At 30.8% G+C, this 17640-nt stretch overlaps 3 protein-coding genes across 3 annotated transcripts; 2 read left to right on the top strand and 1 right to left on the bottom strand.

Moving 5' to 3' along the window:
- Nucleotides 1-286: 286 nt before the first annotated feature.
- Nucleotides 287-3812, top strand: LOC108211329 (uncharacterized). Its single transcript, XM_017382894.2, has 5 exons — nucleotides 287-428; nucleotides 1424-1559; nucleotides 2445-2538; nucleotides 3288-3368; nucleotides 3459-3812. Exons 1-5 carry the CDS (start codon nucleotides 395-397, stop codon nucleotides 3591-3593), a joined length of 480 nt encoding a protein of 159 aa, XP_017238383.1. The 5' UTR covers nucleotides 287-394; the 3' UTR covers nucleotides 3594-3812.
- A 1084-nt stretch (nucleotides 3813-4896) lies between these two features.
- On the top strand, nucleotides 4897-6848 carry LOC108211693 (protein RGF1 INDUCIBLE TRANSCRIPTION FACTOR 1). Its single transcript, XM_017383360.2, has 4 exons — nucleotides 4897-5061; nucleotides 5230-5421; nucleotides 5696-5911; nucleotides 6219-6848. Exons 1-4 carry the CDS (start codon nucleotides 5044-5046, stop codon nucleotides 6459-6461), a joined length of 669 nt encoding a protein of 222 aa, XP_017238849.1. The 5' UTR covers nucleotides 4897-5043; the 3' UTR covers nucleotides 6462-6848.
- Nucleotides 6849-11350: 4502 nt separating this feature from the next.
- Nucleotides 11351-16154, bottom strand: LOC108210992 (transcription initiation factor TFIID subunit 7). Its single transcript, XM_017382467.2, has 6 exons — nucleotides 16021-16154; nucleotides 14699-14815; nucleotides 12815-12948; nucleotides 12601-12720; nucleotides 12324-12384; nucleotides 11351-11737 (listed from the first exon to the last, which is right to left on the bottom strand). Exons 2-6 carry the CDS (start codon nucleotides 14811-14813, stop codon nucleotides 11598-11600), a joined length of 570 nt encoding a protein of 189 aa, XP_017237956.1. The 5' UTR covers nucleotides 14814-14815; nucleotides 16021-16154; the 3' UTR covers nucleotides 11351-11597.
- Between the last annotated feature and the right edge of the window lie 1486 nt (nucleotides 16155-17640).

Here is a 17640-nt window from a genome sequence, read left to right as displayed (position 1 = left end):
AAACCATATTTTAGAGATTATTTTTGAACAAGAAAATAAAAGAAATATAAATAATTTTCTAAAATTTATTTAGAAGTAATATAAGTAGAAAATAAAATTAAAATTACTCTAGATATATAAGCCAAATGATTGTAATAAATAAAAATGAAAAAAAATGAAATAAAAAAGAAAATTGTTAAAAATACAAAAGTTTATCTTCTTTAAACAGGGGAGTATCTTGGGAATAGAATAAATAAATAAATAATGAGGATGTTAATTAATTAGTTATAAAAAAACAAAAAAAATTACAGTATATAAATCATCCACTTGGACAAGAAAATACACACAACACAAACACACAGGCACACTCTTGATTTCCTAGTGTTCTCCGTCTAGTTGCAGATCTTTTTCTTCAATGGCCACCCTCATTGCTTCTGTTCAAATCTCTGGTATAAATTTATCTACAACTTATGCAAACAAATTTTATGATATTTTCTTGATTAATGTTATTCAGTTCTTGAAATTGGAAATTATATTCTTCTTTGATTGTTGTTTGTATATGTAATTGAGGGGTTGGTCGATCATGTAAAAAGTTTTAATCTTTTGGGTTGGTTGATTTATGTTTCATTTCTTGATTTTGAGCTTCTTGATTGTATAAAATTGGAACTTTTTTATTTCTTGATTTTGAGCTTCTTGATTGTGTAAAAATTGGAACTTTTTTGTTAATGTTGATTAGTGTTCTGTGAAATGGGAATTATAAGTTTGTTGTAACTTTTAGCAAGTGGATTAAATTCGGGTGTTGATGTAGATGTGGGTTTTTATCGAATGACATTTTAGTCTCTTGTTTTTGTGTATGATTGGTGGATGGTGGATTAATTTAATTTGAATGTTCGAGTTTTAAGGATTGGATGGCATAGGGGTTGTCTTGTAATTTACGGGTTTCAGTGTGGATTATTTTTAGTGTGATGGAGGTGGAAGGTTTTGATATGTTTGATAATAGGCTTCAGTTGAGGTTGAAACAAAATAACAGGATTCTGATTCCAGCTTGAGATTGGTGGATGAGGAAGTTATAGGGTTGGGGAAGATTTTAGTCTTTGTGCGACCTACCTGTATTAAGTGATGAAGATGTGAAAAGACTGATGATTTGGAAATTTGTTTTGATTACCATCACAAATGTCTCCTCATGATATGCGTGAGCTTAACTTGTGAATGATATGAATATCAGCTCTTTTCAGCTTTTGGATTCTTTTTTCAAATGTGCTTGTATCATACAGCTTTCTATCAGTTAAAATCCACATCTCAAAAGCGTCCTGATGAATTATTAGGAATTCAGTTAATACTATTCTTAAGATTTGTTTACATTGTTGCATTACAAGATATACTATACTTTCACTTACTAATTGTATTGCAGATGTGAGTGCTATATAACATCGTTTTACTGTAGGTGGACTTCCTCTGAAGTCACGTGATTGTTCGTTCGCAAGGTCCAATTTGCATGGCAGCACTGTGCCACTGGCATTTCAAAGGAAACTGAATCAACCAAAAACCAAGCGGAGCTTGGCTGTTTGTGCAGAGTACGGGTATGTACTTTTTCTTGTTGAGTCTATGCATAGCAAGTGTGGAATTCGAGGAAGGGATATCTTAATGTAAATCAACCATAATATAAATGCATCTACTAGTGCTAGGAATGGGAGTACAGGTAAGAGAAGTAAATATATAAAGTTTTAATGATTGTTCTTTGGTGTTTGGTTTCATTTTATTTTAAGTCGTCAGGTGGCAGAAGGGTTAAAAATCTTTTGTAATACGAAACGTAACCAAACTGTTATGGAGCTACGAGGATAGTTATCAACGTTACCAGTGCATAAAAATATACTTAAGGCAATTCTGCACATTGAGTGTACTTGAGGGATAGAAGAATACAAGCACTAAAGATAATATGAGGATTAAGATGTTGAAATTTCCAGAGACTGGTTACTAGATATTTACCAAGAAGTTAATTTAAGATTCTCTGCTTGGACAGGAGGGGGCCATTATGGTCATTACTGAACTTTTTGACGAGATGAGATATTTGAACAAATTGTATCGTGTTCCATATATTGTGTCGATTATATCATCATAACCATTGTACTTACTGAAACCAGTTTATCGCTATTCCCTAGAAAGTAGAAACAAACGAGAAAAATGTACAAGTACTTGATCTCTCTTGGCTTAACCTCACTTGTGCATCTTGATGTTATTCTCTATTTTATTAATAAAGTTTTATCTTGATTATACGTGTCAATTCGTTTCATACACTATCAGAATTGTTTGACAAATTTTGATACATATATGAAAGCAGCAATTTTTTAATCAACTTCAAACATGGCAAATAGTTGTCACTTAGGTATCTGTTTCATGGTATTAGCTGATATGCTTGTAATTTGTTAATACTACCCTCTTCATTTTACATTGTGTGGAATTTGCAGTGATCAAAGAGGTGGAAGTGGTGGAGATTTCTTGGCCGGCTTCCTTATAGGCGGGGCATTATTTGGAACTCTTGGATATGTTTTTGCACCACAGGTAATTCATTGACTGTTCTCAACTTATTCTGCAAAGTTAGTACTCCAGCTCCTTAAACCTGTTGTCTAAAGATTGTGGTTGCTGGACGTAGTGACATGACACTTCTGTCCTATATTTTGTATCATTTCTAGAGCTGCTTGCATCTGGTTTTTCAAATCATAGAATCATTATCAAGATGCTCTGTGGGGCAAACTAACCATGTCCTTGTTGAACCATACTCTTTGTTTCTTTTTCAGCAATCATATACTGGGTGATGGCCCAAATAGCAAAATTTTGATGAAAATATTCAGGAAATAGCTGATTTGAAAAGTGTGACACTTTTTGTTAGATTAAGAGCCATTGTTGGCATTCATACAAATGTCATGTGTTTCATTGCTGTGTTATATGTACTGATTGTCTAATACATGGGATGAGTTATTTCATAGTATTATCATGTTTTCTATTTTTCCTAAACTTCTAACTAATATGCTTATATAAACTACACCTTCTAGATCTTCTGATATGAACAATTTTGTTAAATTTATATTGCCTTAATGCTATATATGCATCCTTCTATTGCCTTAATGCTATATATGCATCTTCCATTGATCATATGAAAATAATTTCCTCCGAAGTTGTGAGTTTTTGGATGTCTGTGGGAACTTGTTGTATTGCGGCCTTGCTTGCTTTGATTTCATGATGATTTTGGTTTCTGCCTTTACGTGGTGTTAATTACTGCAATGTGTGTATTCTTACCCCCATGTTATTAGATAAGAAGATCCCTGCTAAATGAAGATGAATATGGTTTTCGGAGAGCCAAGAGACCAATTTACTACGATGAAGGTCTAGAGGTGATTGCTGCAACTTTTCACTCTATTTTAATACTAATTGACACCTAATACAGCCTTCCATCTTATTATTTACCTTCAAAAAAAATGCAGAAAACCAGGGAGACTCTGAATTCCAAAATCAGTCAACTTAATTCAGCTATTGACAATGTGTCGACAAGGTTGAGAGGAGGTAAAACTAAGCCTCCAGTTCCCATGGAGAATGAGGCAGATGAAGCCACAATGTAGATCTGCATGTATTTGTCTGGAATTGTTTCATAATTATGTATGGTCAGGAGTTCTGCGGTGAATGGATTTGAATTTGGGTAAAGTTTTCTTTTAAAAGCTCTGCTAAATACATGTAAATCACTTGGGAAAACTTGTTAGACGTCGCGCGCCATGCATAGATGTTTAAATTACAGCTGATGATCTTTCTATCTAATAAAATAAGATTAGTCTGTCATACAATCCCCATCTTGAGCTTAATAGTGCATGTATATCTATGTGCCAAATATATCCCAGAGTTTTGGAATGTACAACTGTTGTAAGATGGATTAGTACGGCGGCCTGTAGCGACTGTGGCTGATATATCTGATCCAGACCATATTGAGGTTTTTTATATGATAGATTTACGCGGGAGACAGAATCTTGTGCATTTTTTACTTGGCGGAGCACAATATTATTATCAGATTCGTGATCTGAGCATGACAAGAGTAAGGTCGAAACAGGCCTCAATTCTCATATTGAGTAAAAACAGCTCCTCCAGTAGTGATATTTGGGGTTCTCTGTCAGAAAAATGTGATAAATTGGGGCAACACCACTATAAACTTGAGTTCTATGCCATTGCAAATGCCTGGAATTTATAACTCCATGTATATAAACTAATTGAAAATTACAAAACTTAGATACTAGATTATATATGACATTGACATACAACATAATATTTCCTTTATTTTATTTATATAAGATATTTTTTATTATTAAAAACTTAAAGATATATCGATCTTTAATTATTAGAAAAGCTACCTTGAAAGCTTGAAAAATAATCAGAAGTCAAGAACAGATGCTATAAACATGTATACATCATTATTATCGGATTATACCCAAAATGGGATGGTAATTGGTAGGTAATATTGGAAAACACATACATTATTCTTATTCTTACTAAATTTTAGTTAAAAATTTATAAGAGCATAATTAATAAATTTCTTTAGAAATATATATTTCCATTTTCTATTTGTTTGGAATATATAAAATATCTTAAGATTTCATATTAAATCGGGAACGTTTCTGAATAAAATTAGAGATCGGAAATGGTGATAGCGATATCGAATTATATTATATCCTGGTATCAATATATTTAAGTGAAGATGTGCTCATAAAAACAATATTTGGGATAAGAAAGAGACAGACGTTTAGTGCCTTGTAATAAACGTATCTCTCTCTTCACTTGTGAGCTTTAGCTTCGGAGTGAGGTTAGGAAGTAGACTTTTCTTCAACACACACTACTACACTACTTGTTAAATTTACCAAACCAAATTAAACCAAAACCAACCCACCCACCACTACAAAGAAAAAGATCCCACCTTTCTTTTCCCCTCTCTCTACAAAAAGATTTGAACTTTATTCAAGAACTTTGGTCACATAATCAAGAACCCATCTTTTGAGTTGATTCATATCTTTTTTACTTCAATCAAGCATGGCTAGCATTGAAAATGTATGTCATTTTATATTACTTTTCTTCTTGTTTTTTTGCTTGTGAATTGTGATCATTGATCATTGATCATTGATCAATGGCCTTTCTTTGTAGCTTTGAGTATGATGATTTTTTTTTTAAAGATTATTTTTTGATTGTTTTTAAAGTTTTTGATCATTTGGAATTCAGGGTGTGAAAGAAGATGATGATAACAAGTGGCCACCATGGCTTAAACCACTTTTGGAAACAAGGTTTTTTGGTCAATGCAAGAATCACCCAAGTGCTCACAAGAGTGAATGTAATATGTTTTGCTTGGATTGCTTTGATGGAGCTCTTTGTGCTCTTTGTCTTGCTTCTCACCAAGATCATAGAGCCATTCAGGTACTTTTTGGTTCTGGTTGAGTTCTGAATTGTGTCAAAAATGGACCAAATCCCAAAATTGGCATACCCCTCTTCAAGAAATGGCCTTTTTAATCAGATTGATTGACTTATACCTAAATATGCATGTTTACTGATGGTGTCAATGAAAAAGGCCAAAAGGGTATGGCAAAAATTCGATTTTGTTCAAATATATTGCTTAGGACTTCTAGTTTTCCTCAAGAAATGTGTGACAGATTTTGATTAATGTCTGATTGTGATATTTGATGATTTGTAGATAAGGAGATCATCATACCATGATGTGATAAGGGTTTCTGAGATTCAGAAATACATGGAGATTACGGAGATTCAGACTTATGTGATCAATAGTGCTAAAATCGTGTTCTTGAATGAGAGACCTCAGCCAAGGCCAGGTAAAGGTGTCACCAATACTTGTGTTGTTTGTGATCGCAGCCTTCTGGATTCGTTCTCTTACTGCTCTATCGGCTGCAAGGTATGCACATTGTACAATTTACATTACACTGTGTTGCCTCTGTTCCTGTTTTAGAGAATTGTCAATATCGGGTTTTGGTTTATGTTAATATATAGATCTTAGACTAAACGAAAATTGATCGCCATTAAATCTTGTGAAATTATATGACTATATGATGCTAAGTTAATTAGAGCTCATTATAGCACTGGAGTATTGGACCACTGATGAATAGTAGAATTCATAAACACATGTTTTATCTATTGTTCTTATACTATGATTGGACTTCATTATGATTGTTCTTCATTCTCGTGCAAAAAAAATTTACTAGATTGTTGGAGCATCCAAGAATTTCCGAAAGAAAAAAACAAGATTGACAGAGACATGTGGATCAGACTACTTTGAAGAAGAATCGATGGCTGATATTGGATATGGAGGTGTCAGGAACGTATTCCGGGGATTCACACCATCGACACCGCCTCAAACTACCGGAATCTACAGAAGTGCCAAGAGACGGAAGGGAATTCCACATCGATCTCCAATGGGGGGAAGCCTTATCTTGGAATATTGTTGATGACAAAAAAAATGGTTAGTGGGAGTTGGAATGGAATGGAATGTCAGAAATCAATGAATGGAATCAATCCACCTCAAATCCACCAAGATTTACTATAGTGTTCAAAGGTGTGATAGTATAATACACACACACAATATACAAGTACCCTTTACTTTATAGTTTGTTATAGCAAAGAAAGAAAGTAACTTTCTTTATGAAGCAACACACTGAGCTTTTGTGTAGGAGGCCGGTGTTGAAATTGCTAGTCAAGTTTGTTTATACAAATCAAGAAGTTACAATAGTTATGAATGTGGTATGCTTATGAAAAACAATAATGTTACTCCATTCAAATGTTTTGGAGTGATTGTAAAACGCATTGATATCAAGTGTTTGAGTGTGTAGGATTTGACCAATACTCTTCCATCCCCGACTATTCTGTTGAGATGTTCCATCCAATTTTTTATATTTCAAAAATTATCAAATATGATAAACTTATATTATAAAAATTAACTACCCCACTACTTTTTTCTACTATACTTGTTTATACATTAAATACCAATTACTCTCACCATTATTCTTGCTTTTATTACTTTTTCACACTTATTTTATATATTTTCCTAAATTGCATGTCCAACCGAAATGTTTCGGACGGAGAAAGTAAGATAATAATTTAATATATATAATCGCAGTATTTCCGAGCTAGGAATAATATTCGGAAATGATATTCAATAATTTTATAGGATAAAAAAAATATTCAAAAACAAGTGCAATATTAACTATGATATAAAATAATATTCATATAATTTTATACACGACACAAACAGATGTATGAAAATTATTATGTACATGGACCCAACTTGATGGTTGTGATTAGTCGTTACCTGAAACAATGATGACCACACTTTGGGAGGAAATATAGTATTGTTGAAAACAAGAAAAAAGATGATGGGGATATTGGGATCTGTTCCACTAAAGTACACTCACACCGTAGCTAGCAGCCATGGCTTTGCTACCCCACTTCCTAACTAAAAGTATGCTACACTCGACTGTTATCACACTGTTTGTGCTCGTAGATTATTCTCTCATCCATTAACAAGGCTGTGCAGCTTTTTACCGAATGCTACTGTCAGTAAATTCAGATTATTTTTTTTCGAAGTACTCAGCTCTTCCTCTTTTTTTACGTTATTTTTTGACATATTTTTTAAGACTCATTTAAAGTATAATTCTATAATATATATTAAAAAAACAAATCCCCTGAATAAAATATTGATGTTTAAACTTTTATTCCAAAAAAAAAATATTAGAAAAAAAATTATGAAATTATACTTCATAGTAGTCTCAAAATACACATTCAACGTAAAAAACTTAGAAGAAGTAACAGGTTTTAGCTTAAAAATTATTTTTAAGAAAAATATATAGGATTGTTTGGCACTTGCTTCTTTTAAGTGTTTCCAAGTTTCTTTTAATATTTTAAGGTGCTTCTATTTTTTACGCATAAGTGCTTTTTCTTGAAATTTTAAGCGAGAAGCTAAAAATCAAAAATACTAACTTTTTTGGGGCTTTAGTAGTAACTAGTTGAGAAATCGCGCGTTGCGGCGGCCTATAAAAATTATATTAATGATTCAATATTAATATTTTTAGAATAAAATAATTTTGTGGTTGTCTATAAAAAGTATATTAATGTTTCAAAATTAATATTTGTAGGATAAAATAAATTTATATTATAAAAATCTTGAGGTAATAGCAATACTAATATATAAAATTGCAAAATTAGATTATAATTCATGGTGAAAAATGAAAATAAATTTATACATGTAATTAACAATTTAATCTTAACTTTATTTATTATTATTTTTTTGAAAAGTAATCATGTTCTTACATTGTCACTTTCCTCCAATTTTTTTGGATTGATTGTGCACAAAAACATCTAACTTAAATGTGTGAGATAGCGGTCTATAACTACCATTGTTTGTAACAACCTTTATTTTTTAATACTGTATAAACAACTTTTACTTATAAGTTGCTTGAACGGAGCAAACAGTTAATGCATGAATAATTTTTTCGTGTATACAAAATAAATCATATAAAAATTAACAACAAACATGTCCGATGAACAAAACAAATATTATAAAAAAATAATCAACAAACATACATCACTAATAGTTAATTTATTGATATTAACCATCAATCTCATGTCACGACTATATTCTTTCCCCGCGTTTGGATTTGTCGACTCCAATATAGTGGTCTATAACTACCTTTGCTTGCAATAATCTTTATTTTTTTAATACTGTATAAACAATCTTCACTTATCTTTGCATAACAACGGCACCTCCGAGTTAGAAATCGAGCAAGAAAACTATCACCGGAGAGAGGTAGGGTTGTGGTACTAAGAGAGAGGAGATTGTGTTTAGATGATCCAAAATCCTACAATCTATAGGGGTATTTATAGGTGCAGAGCAGTGTTACAGAAATCGGGAATCGGACCTAATCGGTTGAGCTACCGATTCAAGGATTAATCGGAAATCGGAGATTAATCGGAAAGATTAATCGGAGTTATAATCGGTTTTATTTTAATATTAAAATATTATTTAATATTTAGTTATTATTATATTATCTATTTAGTAACTAATATATCTACTATATTCATAAACTTTATAATTATTCACATTTAAAGTAATATAGTATTTTAATTTTAATAATTTATCACATATACTTCGATTAAGAAATATATATAAGGATTAATCGGATTTCAAAAATCGGATCGGTGGCCGACTTTGCAGAGAATTAATCGGGGATTAATCGGTTAAATCGGGGATTTTTAGAACACTGGTGCAGAGAGACTTGTATGCTACTTTTTCCCATAATTAAATAATCTGAAACAAAATCAGATTAAAACTTTCAAGCTACTATATCCCATTAATAATTTGAAACAAAATCAGATTCTGAAACTTGCTTCTAATATACCCGAAACTAAAAAAGGTGGTTCTAATTTTTGATATTTTTCATCCAAGAATTCCAAAAAATTGGAAAAATAGAACGGAGCGATGTGAGAGACGCCACCTACACGCCCCTAGCTTCTCCTTTAAAAATCGAGCAAGAGAACTATAAGCAGAGAGAGGTAGGTTTGTGGTATTGAGAGAGAGGAGATTGTGTTTAGATGATACAAAATCTTACAATCTATAGGGGTATTGAGAGAGAGGAGATTGTGTTTAGATGATACAAAATCTTACAATCTATAGGGGTATTTATAGGTGCAGAGAGACTTGTGTGCTACTCTTTCCCATAATTAAAGAGTTTATTGCAAAACGCACCTCTTTGGATTTCTGAAAAAGCATTTACGGCCTATACTTTACATAATTGCACTTTGCAACCCACTGGTTCGTTAGGCGCGTCACTTTGCACCCCTTCCGTTAATTTTGACCATTAATGTTAAAAGTCTCGGGGGTAGTTTGGGATTTTAAAAAAATTAATTTTAACCGGATTTTATTTAATTTTTTTAACCTTCTAAATGATATTTTTTGAAAAATCTTAAAAAACGAAAGTTGTAGATAATGAAAAGATCCTTTTAAAACAATAAAATTCAAAATTATTGAAATCTTTTTTGTAATTGTTTAATACATTACAAAAAATGAAGATCTTGTAAAAATTCGTAATAAATTCAATTAATTTCGGATTTCGATGATTTTTGATGACTCGGAAAACACTTTAAATTGTCCATAACTTTCGAATTTTATTTTGAACTTGGAATTAAATAAAACCTACTTTAATTGAATTTTAAAATATAAAATGAGTTGTAAACATTATTTCAAAAATATTTCGAAACATAATATGAGGAAACAACATGAACGAAAGTTATAGGCAATTGAAAGAGTTTTCTGAATCATAAAAAATCATCGAAATCCGAAATTAATTGAATTTATTACGATTTTTTACAAGATCTCCATTTTTTGTAATGTATTAAATAATTACAAAAAAGATTTCAATATTTTTGAATTTTATTGTTTTAAAAAGATCTTTTCATTATCTAGAACTTTCGTTTTTTAAGATTTTTCAAAAAATATCATTTAGAGGGTTGAAAAAATTAAATAAAATCTGGTTAAAATTAATTTTTTAAAAAATCCCAAATTACCCCTGAGACTTTTAACGTTAACAGTCAAAATTAACGGAAGGGGTGCAAAGTGACGCGCCTAACGAACCAGCGGGTTGCAACTTGCAATTATGTAAAGTATAGGCCGTAAATGCTTTTTCGGAAATCCAAAAGGGTGCGTTTTGCAATAAACTCATAATTAAATAATCAAAAACAAAATTAGATTAAAACTTTAAAACTACTATATTCTATAAATAATTTGTTTTTCCCATAATTAAATAATCTGAAACAAAACCAGATTAAAACTTTCAAACTACTATATTCCATAAATAATCTGAAACAAAATCAGATTCTGAAACTTGCTTCTAATATATCCGAAACTAAAAAAGGTAGTTCTAATTTTTGATATCTTTCATCCAAAAATTCCAGAAAATTAGAAAAATAGAACGGAGCGATGTGAGAGGCGCCACCTACACGCCCCCCGCTTCTCCTTTATATAAGTATATTGATTTGAAGTTTTAAAATTTTAATATGTAATAAATTTTTAGTTCTGGACTTAGCAGTATGGAAGTGTACCTGGGAAGAAAGCCACGGCTTTGGTTAAAATAAAAGCTTCCGTAACTAAACATCAAATTAGATCATCTCGCTAAGGTATGGTCCGTATGGACTTGGTAAATATATGACAAAACATTGCAAGCAACCTCATCCAAAACAATAATGAAATTGTTTCTCACTGCGTTGGATAACAATGTGACCTATGTCATCAGAAATAATGCTTTTACTCGAACTGGAAGAACTGAACTTCAACTAAAATGAGTCATGATGAAGCCACCTGATTAAGAATAGATATATCGACTAGGCAATCAAAAATCTCAATGTACTCGACATAAAAGAATTTATACAGGTATATGAACCGCAGTCACAATTAACGACAAAGTAATATTTATAAAGTGCCACCGACATTGGATGCTCATCCATTACTACAGATGTAGTCATATGTAAGCTTAGAGCTTACCGGTGCTATACATGGATGAACTATATTATGCAGTGTATTAGTCCATACCAGATCAGCCAGACTCATCAGAATCACTTCTTTCCTGTTCCTCGACATTTGCAGCCTCTGAAAGATCAGGCTTCGGAGCAGGTACAGGTGCAGCCTTCTTGCCTGTGTTGCGGCCACCTTCATCTTGCTCAACAACTTCCACATGTGAAGCCAACTAGCTTTGTCAAGGAATATTGCATATACATAAATATGAACCAAATACCAATCTCTCTAAACTAATTATATAGGGTGTTAGATGAGGGTTTTTCGCACTATGGGAACAGAAGATTCCAAGGGTACTCATATTTACTTAAAAAGGGAAAAGAAGACCCCCCTCTCGAAACAACCTCTTACACTGTTACATAATAAGGCTATACTCTAAACCTATCCACACTGAAGAAAGGGTCAGAAGTTTATTTGTTCACTACAGGCGCAAAATCGAAAACAAATTCAAACTGAGCCTATCAAGCTTTAGAGGTCTATCTACTACTTTGACCCCATTATTGTATGATGCAGAATCCTCATTGTTAGGCATTTAAAACTCCATATCAATGTAGAATCTTATGATGCATACAGTAACACAACACAGATGGTTTAGTCGCCTGTCTTAAACAGACAGTGTATGCTTTGTCGATGGCTTCATTATAGCTTGTTTTTTAGGCAAGTAACTTAATCTTGCCTCTGCAAAAAATTAAAATATATATATAAAGTATTACTCGACGAAAGCTACATTGATCTAGTGCAAGGATATCAGCAGTTCCACCAGCCATAATTTTTAGCAGATCTTTCTCTACTCGCTTCACAAGTTCAGGCTGCAAAGTGTGAGGGAAATAATTAGCAAGGTACAGAAAACAAGTGTTGAATTTGTCCCCCATGTTATACTGTGATGCATCTCTTGTGTACAGAACCACAGACACTTTCAATTGTGATTTGAGCATATATATAAGGAAATAAAAAAAGAGCCATGTAAATAAAGGAAATAAAAAAGGCTAAGAGAAGAGTTCTAGGAATAATGTAAGGAATCGTACATTTAGATCTGGCTCTCTACGGAATCTCCTTCTTCGAGCATCTCGCATAGGAGGGGTGAGACCATGCCGGTACTCCACTGTATCTGGAGCAGAATCACCCTCTTCTCTAACCATAATCATCTGCCAAATCCATAGATGTGATTTTTTTGCACATTAGTAGTACAGTCAGCTATGTCCTGGGAGAAAGTTCTTAGAAGAAATAATGGAGGCCTACTTGACCAATGTCTGCGCTTTTGATTAGCACGCTATCATCATAAGTTTTGTATGATTCCACAATGCCAGGAAGATCCAACAGTGATGCAGGAAACTGATCATTGCCTATGGAAAATGTGCCACTCCTCCCATCATCTGTGAAGCAAATAATGGTAAATAACAGGGATAATAAGATTAAAAAAAAACAGACCGAAAAAGGTGTTCTTCACAATCGTGAGATAGAAATAGTCCTCTAATTCACTCCTACAAAGCACTAGGTTTCTAAAGTATGACAGTTCATTTAAATTTTTTAATCTGGGCACAAGCTATGCATGCAACTGACAGTAATTTCTCAAAAAATTATACTGTTTATGGTGATTTTCATATACAAGTCAAAAAGAAAATTCAACATATAGAAACAAAGTTAAATATTTGAATTTAAGGGGAAAAAAAAAGGAGAACTGATGAAGAGACCGGAAACAAACTAAATCCCTGATTCTGATATACAAAATAGGCTAAGAGGTTCCATTTATATGTTAACAATATTAAGAACAGTCTATCAATTCTTGTAAAGGCCCTGACATACATAATTACATATGTGTTAGGGGTGCTATCCTCGTAATACAAAAATAATGTAGAGAGTAATGTGTTTATCGCTTTATCTTGGTCACCCTAAATTATCTTACAAACACTAGCCGTATGAAGTAAACAAAAGGTAAGAGCATGTCCAAGGCTAAACATGAAACTGTTAGCTAAAATATCATTAGTTAAAAATATTTTGAGACTGTAAGGATTTTTGCTCCAGTGGGTATTAGCTAAAACCATTAGCTATATGCAAAAAATTATTTTAAATGTTAACATATTAATATACAATAAAATAATTTATTTAGTTTTTATTCTATATTATTGAAAACAAAATAATATCTTTGATAAATAATGATTAATTATAATATTTAACATTTTTATATTATTATTTTATATTTTTTAAAAATTTGATTGACAATAAAGTAACATTTTCACATGATATTACATAACAATATTATTTATAAAAAAACATGAATAATACATATATACTTGCAATTATAATAATAGTACCTTAAATATTTTAATTTAAATATTGTAAAAATGATTTAAGGTAGAATGTTATATGCTATAAATAAATAAAAATTAGAAGGGTAAGAATAAAAGTCAAAATGAAAGATTTTAAATTAACTATCTTTTGATAATTATCTTTTGATAAAAAGATTTTGAAAGAATTAAAAATATAAATATAATTATTTTATTATTTAATATAAGTGAAAATAAAAAATATAATTAATAAAAATATATACTAATTTTCTTTGTTAAAAATTCACAATTGACGTTAAATAACTATATAAGTTATTATATTAGTTTTATTATATTATTAATTTTTTATAAATATATTTACACTTAACAATACATAAAATTAAATTATAAAATTTAAAAAGTTATACAAATATATATATATAATAGAATTATAATATTATAATACATATATAATATAATATAGACACCTAGGTTAAAGCAGAGTAAAATTTTCTCTGAGTTAAATTTTAAAAGAAAATGACGTGGATATGATATAGATGACAGACACTGATTCAACAAATGTAGCGTGCTGATTTCTCGGCATCTAAAAATATTGCTAACAGGTCTCTGCGTTGGAGTTGTGTTTTTTCTAGGGTTTAGGTATATGGACTGACAGGTAGATTTTAAAGCTAACAGGTGACTTGCGTTGGAGATGCTCTAATACGATAACCTACATATATCACAATCCTGTAAGCCTATGTATATCTAAACAGGAACGAGATTGCTTTTCTATTTTGTGATTTAAACTTCTGTTAGAAACCTGCTAAACTTGAGAGAGTAAATAACTAAAACAACTAACCAGAGAAAGACAAATCCAAAGACTTGTCTTCAGAAGAAGAAGCATTTTCACTCAAAAGGCGTTCTATCCTCTCGGCAACAGAAGGTGGAACTCTAAGTATAAACTGCTCCTCCATACCTAAAAAAACGAGTATTAGGATTAACACTATATGTACCGCAAAAGTGCAAATTAAAGATTCAAACTCAAAGGGTGAATGAGTTGCATTTTATCAAATACAACAAGAAACGGTCAAACGGAAACAGTTTTTATTAGTATAAAAAGCATACAATAAGGAACTTGGTAACATAATAATCATGTGTAAAATAAAATTCTTCAAAGCAAGCTAGGTACTCATCATTTTTGGAACAAAAACTGAGAGTAATTTAGTATATGATTACAGCATACATAACACATATCGAGAAGCCATCTACGAACTAACAACATATACATATACTAACTAAATATGCAAACTTTTTATGACTTAATTTAACTACAAAGAAAGAAAGGCATCGCAGACTCGTAGTCCATGCAAGAATGGCAAGTTCCAAATCTCATACACAACAGCTGAAGTGCGAACTGAAAAGAAAGTGTGCAAGCCTAGTCCTTTGCTACAACTAAAAAGATTCAAAAACTCACTCAACAAAGTTCATCCAATCATATACATATAACTAAACCTCAAAATAAGTAACGTTTCTTGTACCTCCACCATTATAATCATTACTTCCAAAAGATCCGCTTTCTATCTCAAAAAAGGTTCCAATATCCAATTGACTTCAAACGCCTAGTCCTTTGCTACAACTAAAAAGATGCAAAAACTCACTCAACAAAGTTCATCCAATCATATACATCCTCAAAAAAAGTAACGTGTCTTGTACCTCCACCATTATAATCATTACTTCCAAAAGATCCGCTTTCTATCTCAAAAAAGGTTTCAATATCCAAATGACTTCAAACGCGTGTTATATCAAAACATCTAAAACACTGCCAATACGCACAATTCGACATCGACAAAGAATGCTTATAACCACAATTTAAAGCAACTAACATTAGGTCATTACATAAACCCTAAATTGAAACTACTACCTATCTGTATAACGATGAAATTGATCACACAAGTACACCGAAAAGCCGAAAACAAGGCAACACAGAATCGTGAAGCGCTTGAGTTGAATAACAGAAATTGAATCAAGCAACATACATTCAAATGTGCACAATAATACAATACAAAACACTGAAATTGAAAGATAATTATAAGAAAAAAGCGGGAAAAATGAGCAAGTGTATGTAATTATAGAGAGGCGATAATTAATGAAGCGAAATAAAAATAGAATAGAATGACTTGCCGGCGAAGAGAGTGTCGCAGCGCAAGGCGGCGGAGGTGGTGGTGTTACGAAGGACCCGCTCGTTCTTGAAATAACTAGATTAGCTTGTTAGCTTTGGAGTAACGCCATTTATAATATATATTGCTTTTTTTTAGGGGAATTATTTTATACTGTTTTTTCAATCTTATTTTCAAAAATACTACTTTTTTCAATTTTATTTTCAAAAATACTACCTTATCTAAAATCTTTCAAATATACTATCTTTTTGAAAATATTTTCCAAAAATACGGTGGTTGCATATACAACCATATATGCAACTGAATTCCTGATTTCAAGTTCCAGATTTCAAATGTCATTTTCGACCTCATCTTTGGAATCGATATATAGGTAGCACTCCATAGCATACCCTCTTATATGGAGTTACGTAGTACGCCATTATAAATATATACATTATATATATTTTATTATATTTTTTATGAAATATAATTGCAAATTTTGATTATTAAACCGAAAACGAAGTTATACAATTTTTTTATTCCAAAGATTATCTAAAATTATGCAATATCTCAACATGATTCTATAACATAATAATAATCATCCAGAATTATTCTGTTGTAGAATCAGTTTCGAAAATATACATTTTTAATCAAATTTTAAGTGTTAAATTACTTAAAATAGATTTATTTTATAATATTTTATATAAGAATCACGTTTTATATGTATTCTATAACAGAATTTATAATAAAATTGATGATTTATAGTGGCGCACTGTGTAACTCCATATAAGGAGTCCCTCTCTAGAATGTTGGCCTCGATATATATATATATATACAACCACCGTATTTTTGAAAATATTTTAGAGAAGGTAGTATTTTTGAAAATAAGATTGGAGAAGGTAGTAATTTTGAAAATAAGATCGAAAACATGATTATGAATAAAAAAAGCCCTTTTTTATACTTGATTCACTATATAATTTTATTATTAAAAAAATATTACATATATGTAAATAAATAAAGTTTGAATTAATAAAATATGTATTGATTAATATATTTTTCTTATGTATGCTAACTTAATTTTTATTTTAATATTAAATAAGTTCTTCATAGTACATCCGTTTAAAAACTAAATAAAAATTAGTATGCAAGAATATGTTTTGACGACATTTAATTATAACAAAAAGTTCATTAAGATCTATTATAAATTAAGAAAAATTTTAAAATACCGACCAATCAAATTCTAAATATTTTGACTTTAACAATATATTTTATCTATATATTCTTCCTTACTCATGTCTAGTATCTATTTTAATTTCATTATATTAGAATGAAATATTGTTCATAAATTTTATTTCATTGAAATATGATAGCAGTAATATAATAATATCATACCAATTTTTATTCAAAAAAATTCATGAATTTATATTTTAATCATTGTTTAAATCAATTTTCATGAGATTATAATATTATGTGATAAAATGTATTTTGATCCAAAAAAATTAAACTAAAAAAGTGACTACAACATAATTAATGCAATAGGATTATAGTTGAATTAAAAATTAGATCACTTCTCCTTAGATATATGTTTCTGTAATTGAGGTGACGAGCTCTTTAAATTAAATAATTGATCATAGATCAATTATCG

This window comes from Daucus carota, chromosome 3 (assembly GCF_001625215.2).
Source record: "Daucus carota subsp. sativus chromosome 3, DH1 v3.0, whole genome shotgun sequence".
NCBI lineage: Eukaryota > Viridiplantae > Streptophyta > Magnoliopsida > Apiales > Apiaceae > Daucus > Daucus carota.
Note: the sequence above shows the minus strand (reverse complement) of the source record. Positions and strands in the feature narration are given on the sequence as shown.

Bases quoted from the DNA above. Each gene is read 5' to 3' on its own strand.
- LOC108211329 (XM_017382894.2), top strand. From the start codon at position 395: ATGGCCACCCTCATTGCTTCTGTTCAAATCTCTG. The intron at 429-1,423 runs GTATAAATTTAT...GTTTTACTGTAG, and splicing joins TGCTTCTGTTCAAATCTCTG to GTGGACTTCCTCTGAAGTCA. The intron at 3,369-3,458 runs GTGATTGCTGCA...AAAAAAATGCAG, and splicing joins ACTACGATGAAGGTCTAGAG to AAAACCAGGGAGACTCTGAA.
- LOC108211693 (XM_017383360.2), top strand. The intron at 5,422-5,695 runs GTACTTTTTGGT...GATGATTTGTAG, and splicing joins AAGATCATAGAGCCATTCAG to ATAAGGAGATCATCATACCA. The intron at 5,912-6,218 runs GTATGCACATTG...AAAATTTACTAG, and splicing joins ACTGCTCTATCGGCTGCAAG to ATTGTTGGAGCATCCAAGAA.
- LOC108210992 (XM_017382467.2), bottom strand. From the start codon at position 14,813: ATGGAGGAGCAGTTTATACTTAGAGTTCCACCTTCTGTTGCCGAGAGG. The intron at 12,949-14,698 runs GTTAGTTGTTTT...TTTGCTTCACAG, and splicing joins TTTGGATTTGTCTTTCTCTG to ATGATGGGAGGAGTGGCACA. The intron at 11,738-12,323 runs ATATCCTTGCAC...AGTTGGCTTCAC, and splicing joins TATGGCTGGTGGAACTGCTG to ATGTGGAAGTTGTTGAGCAA.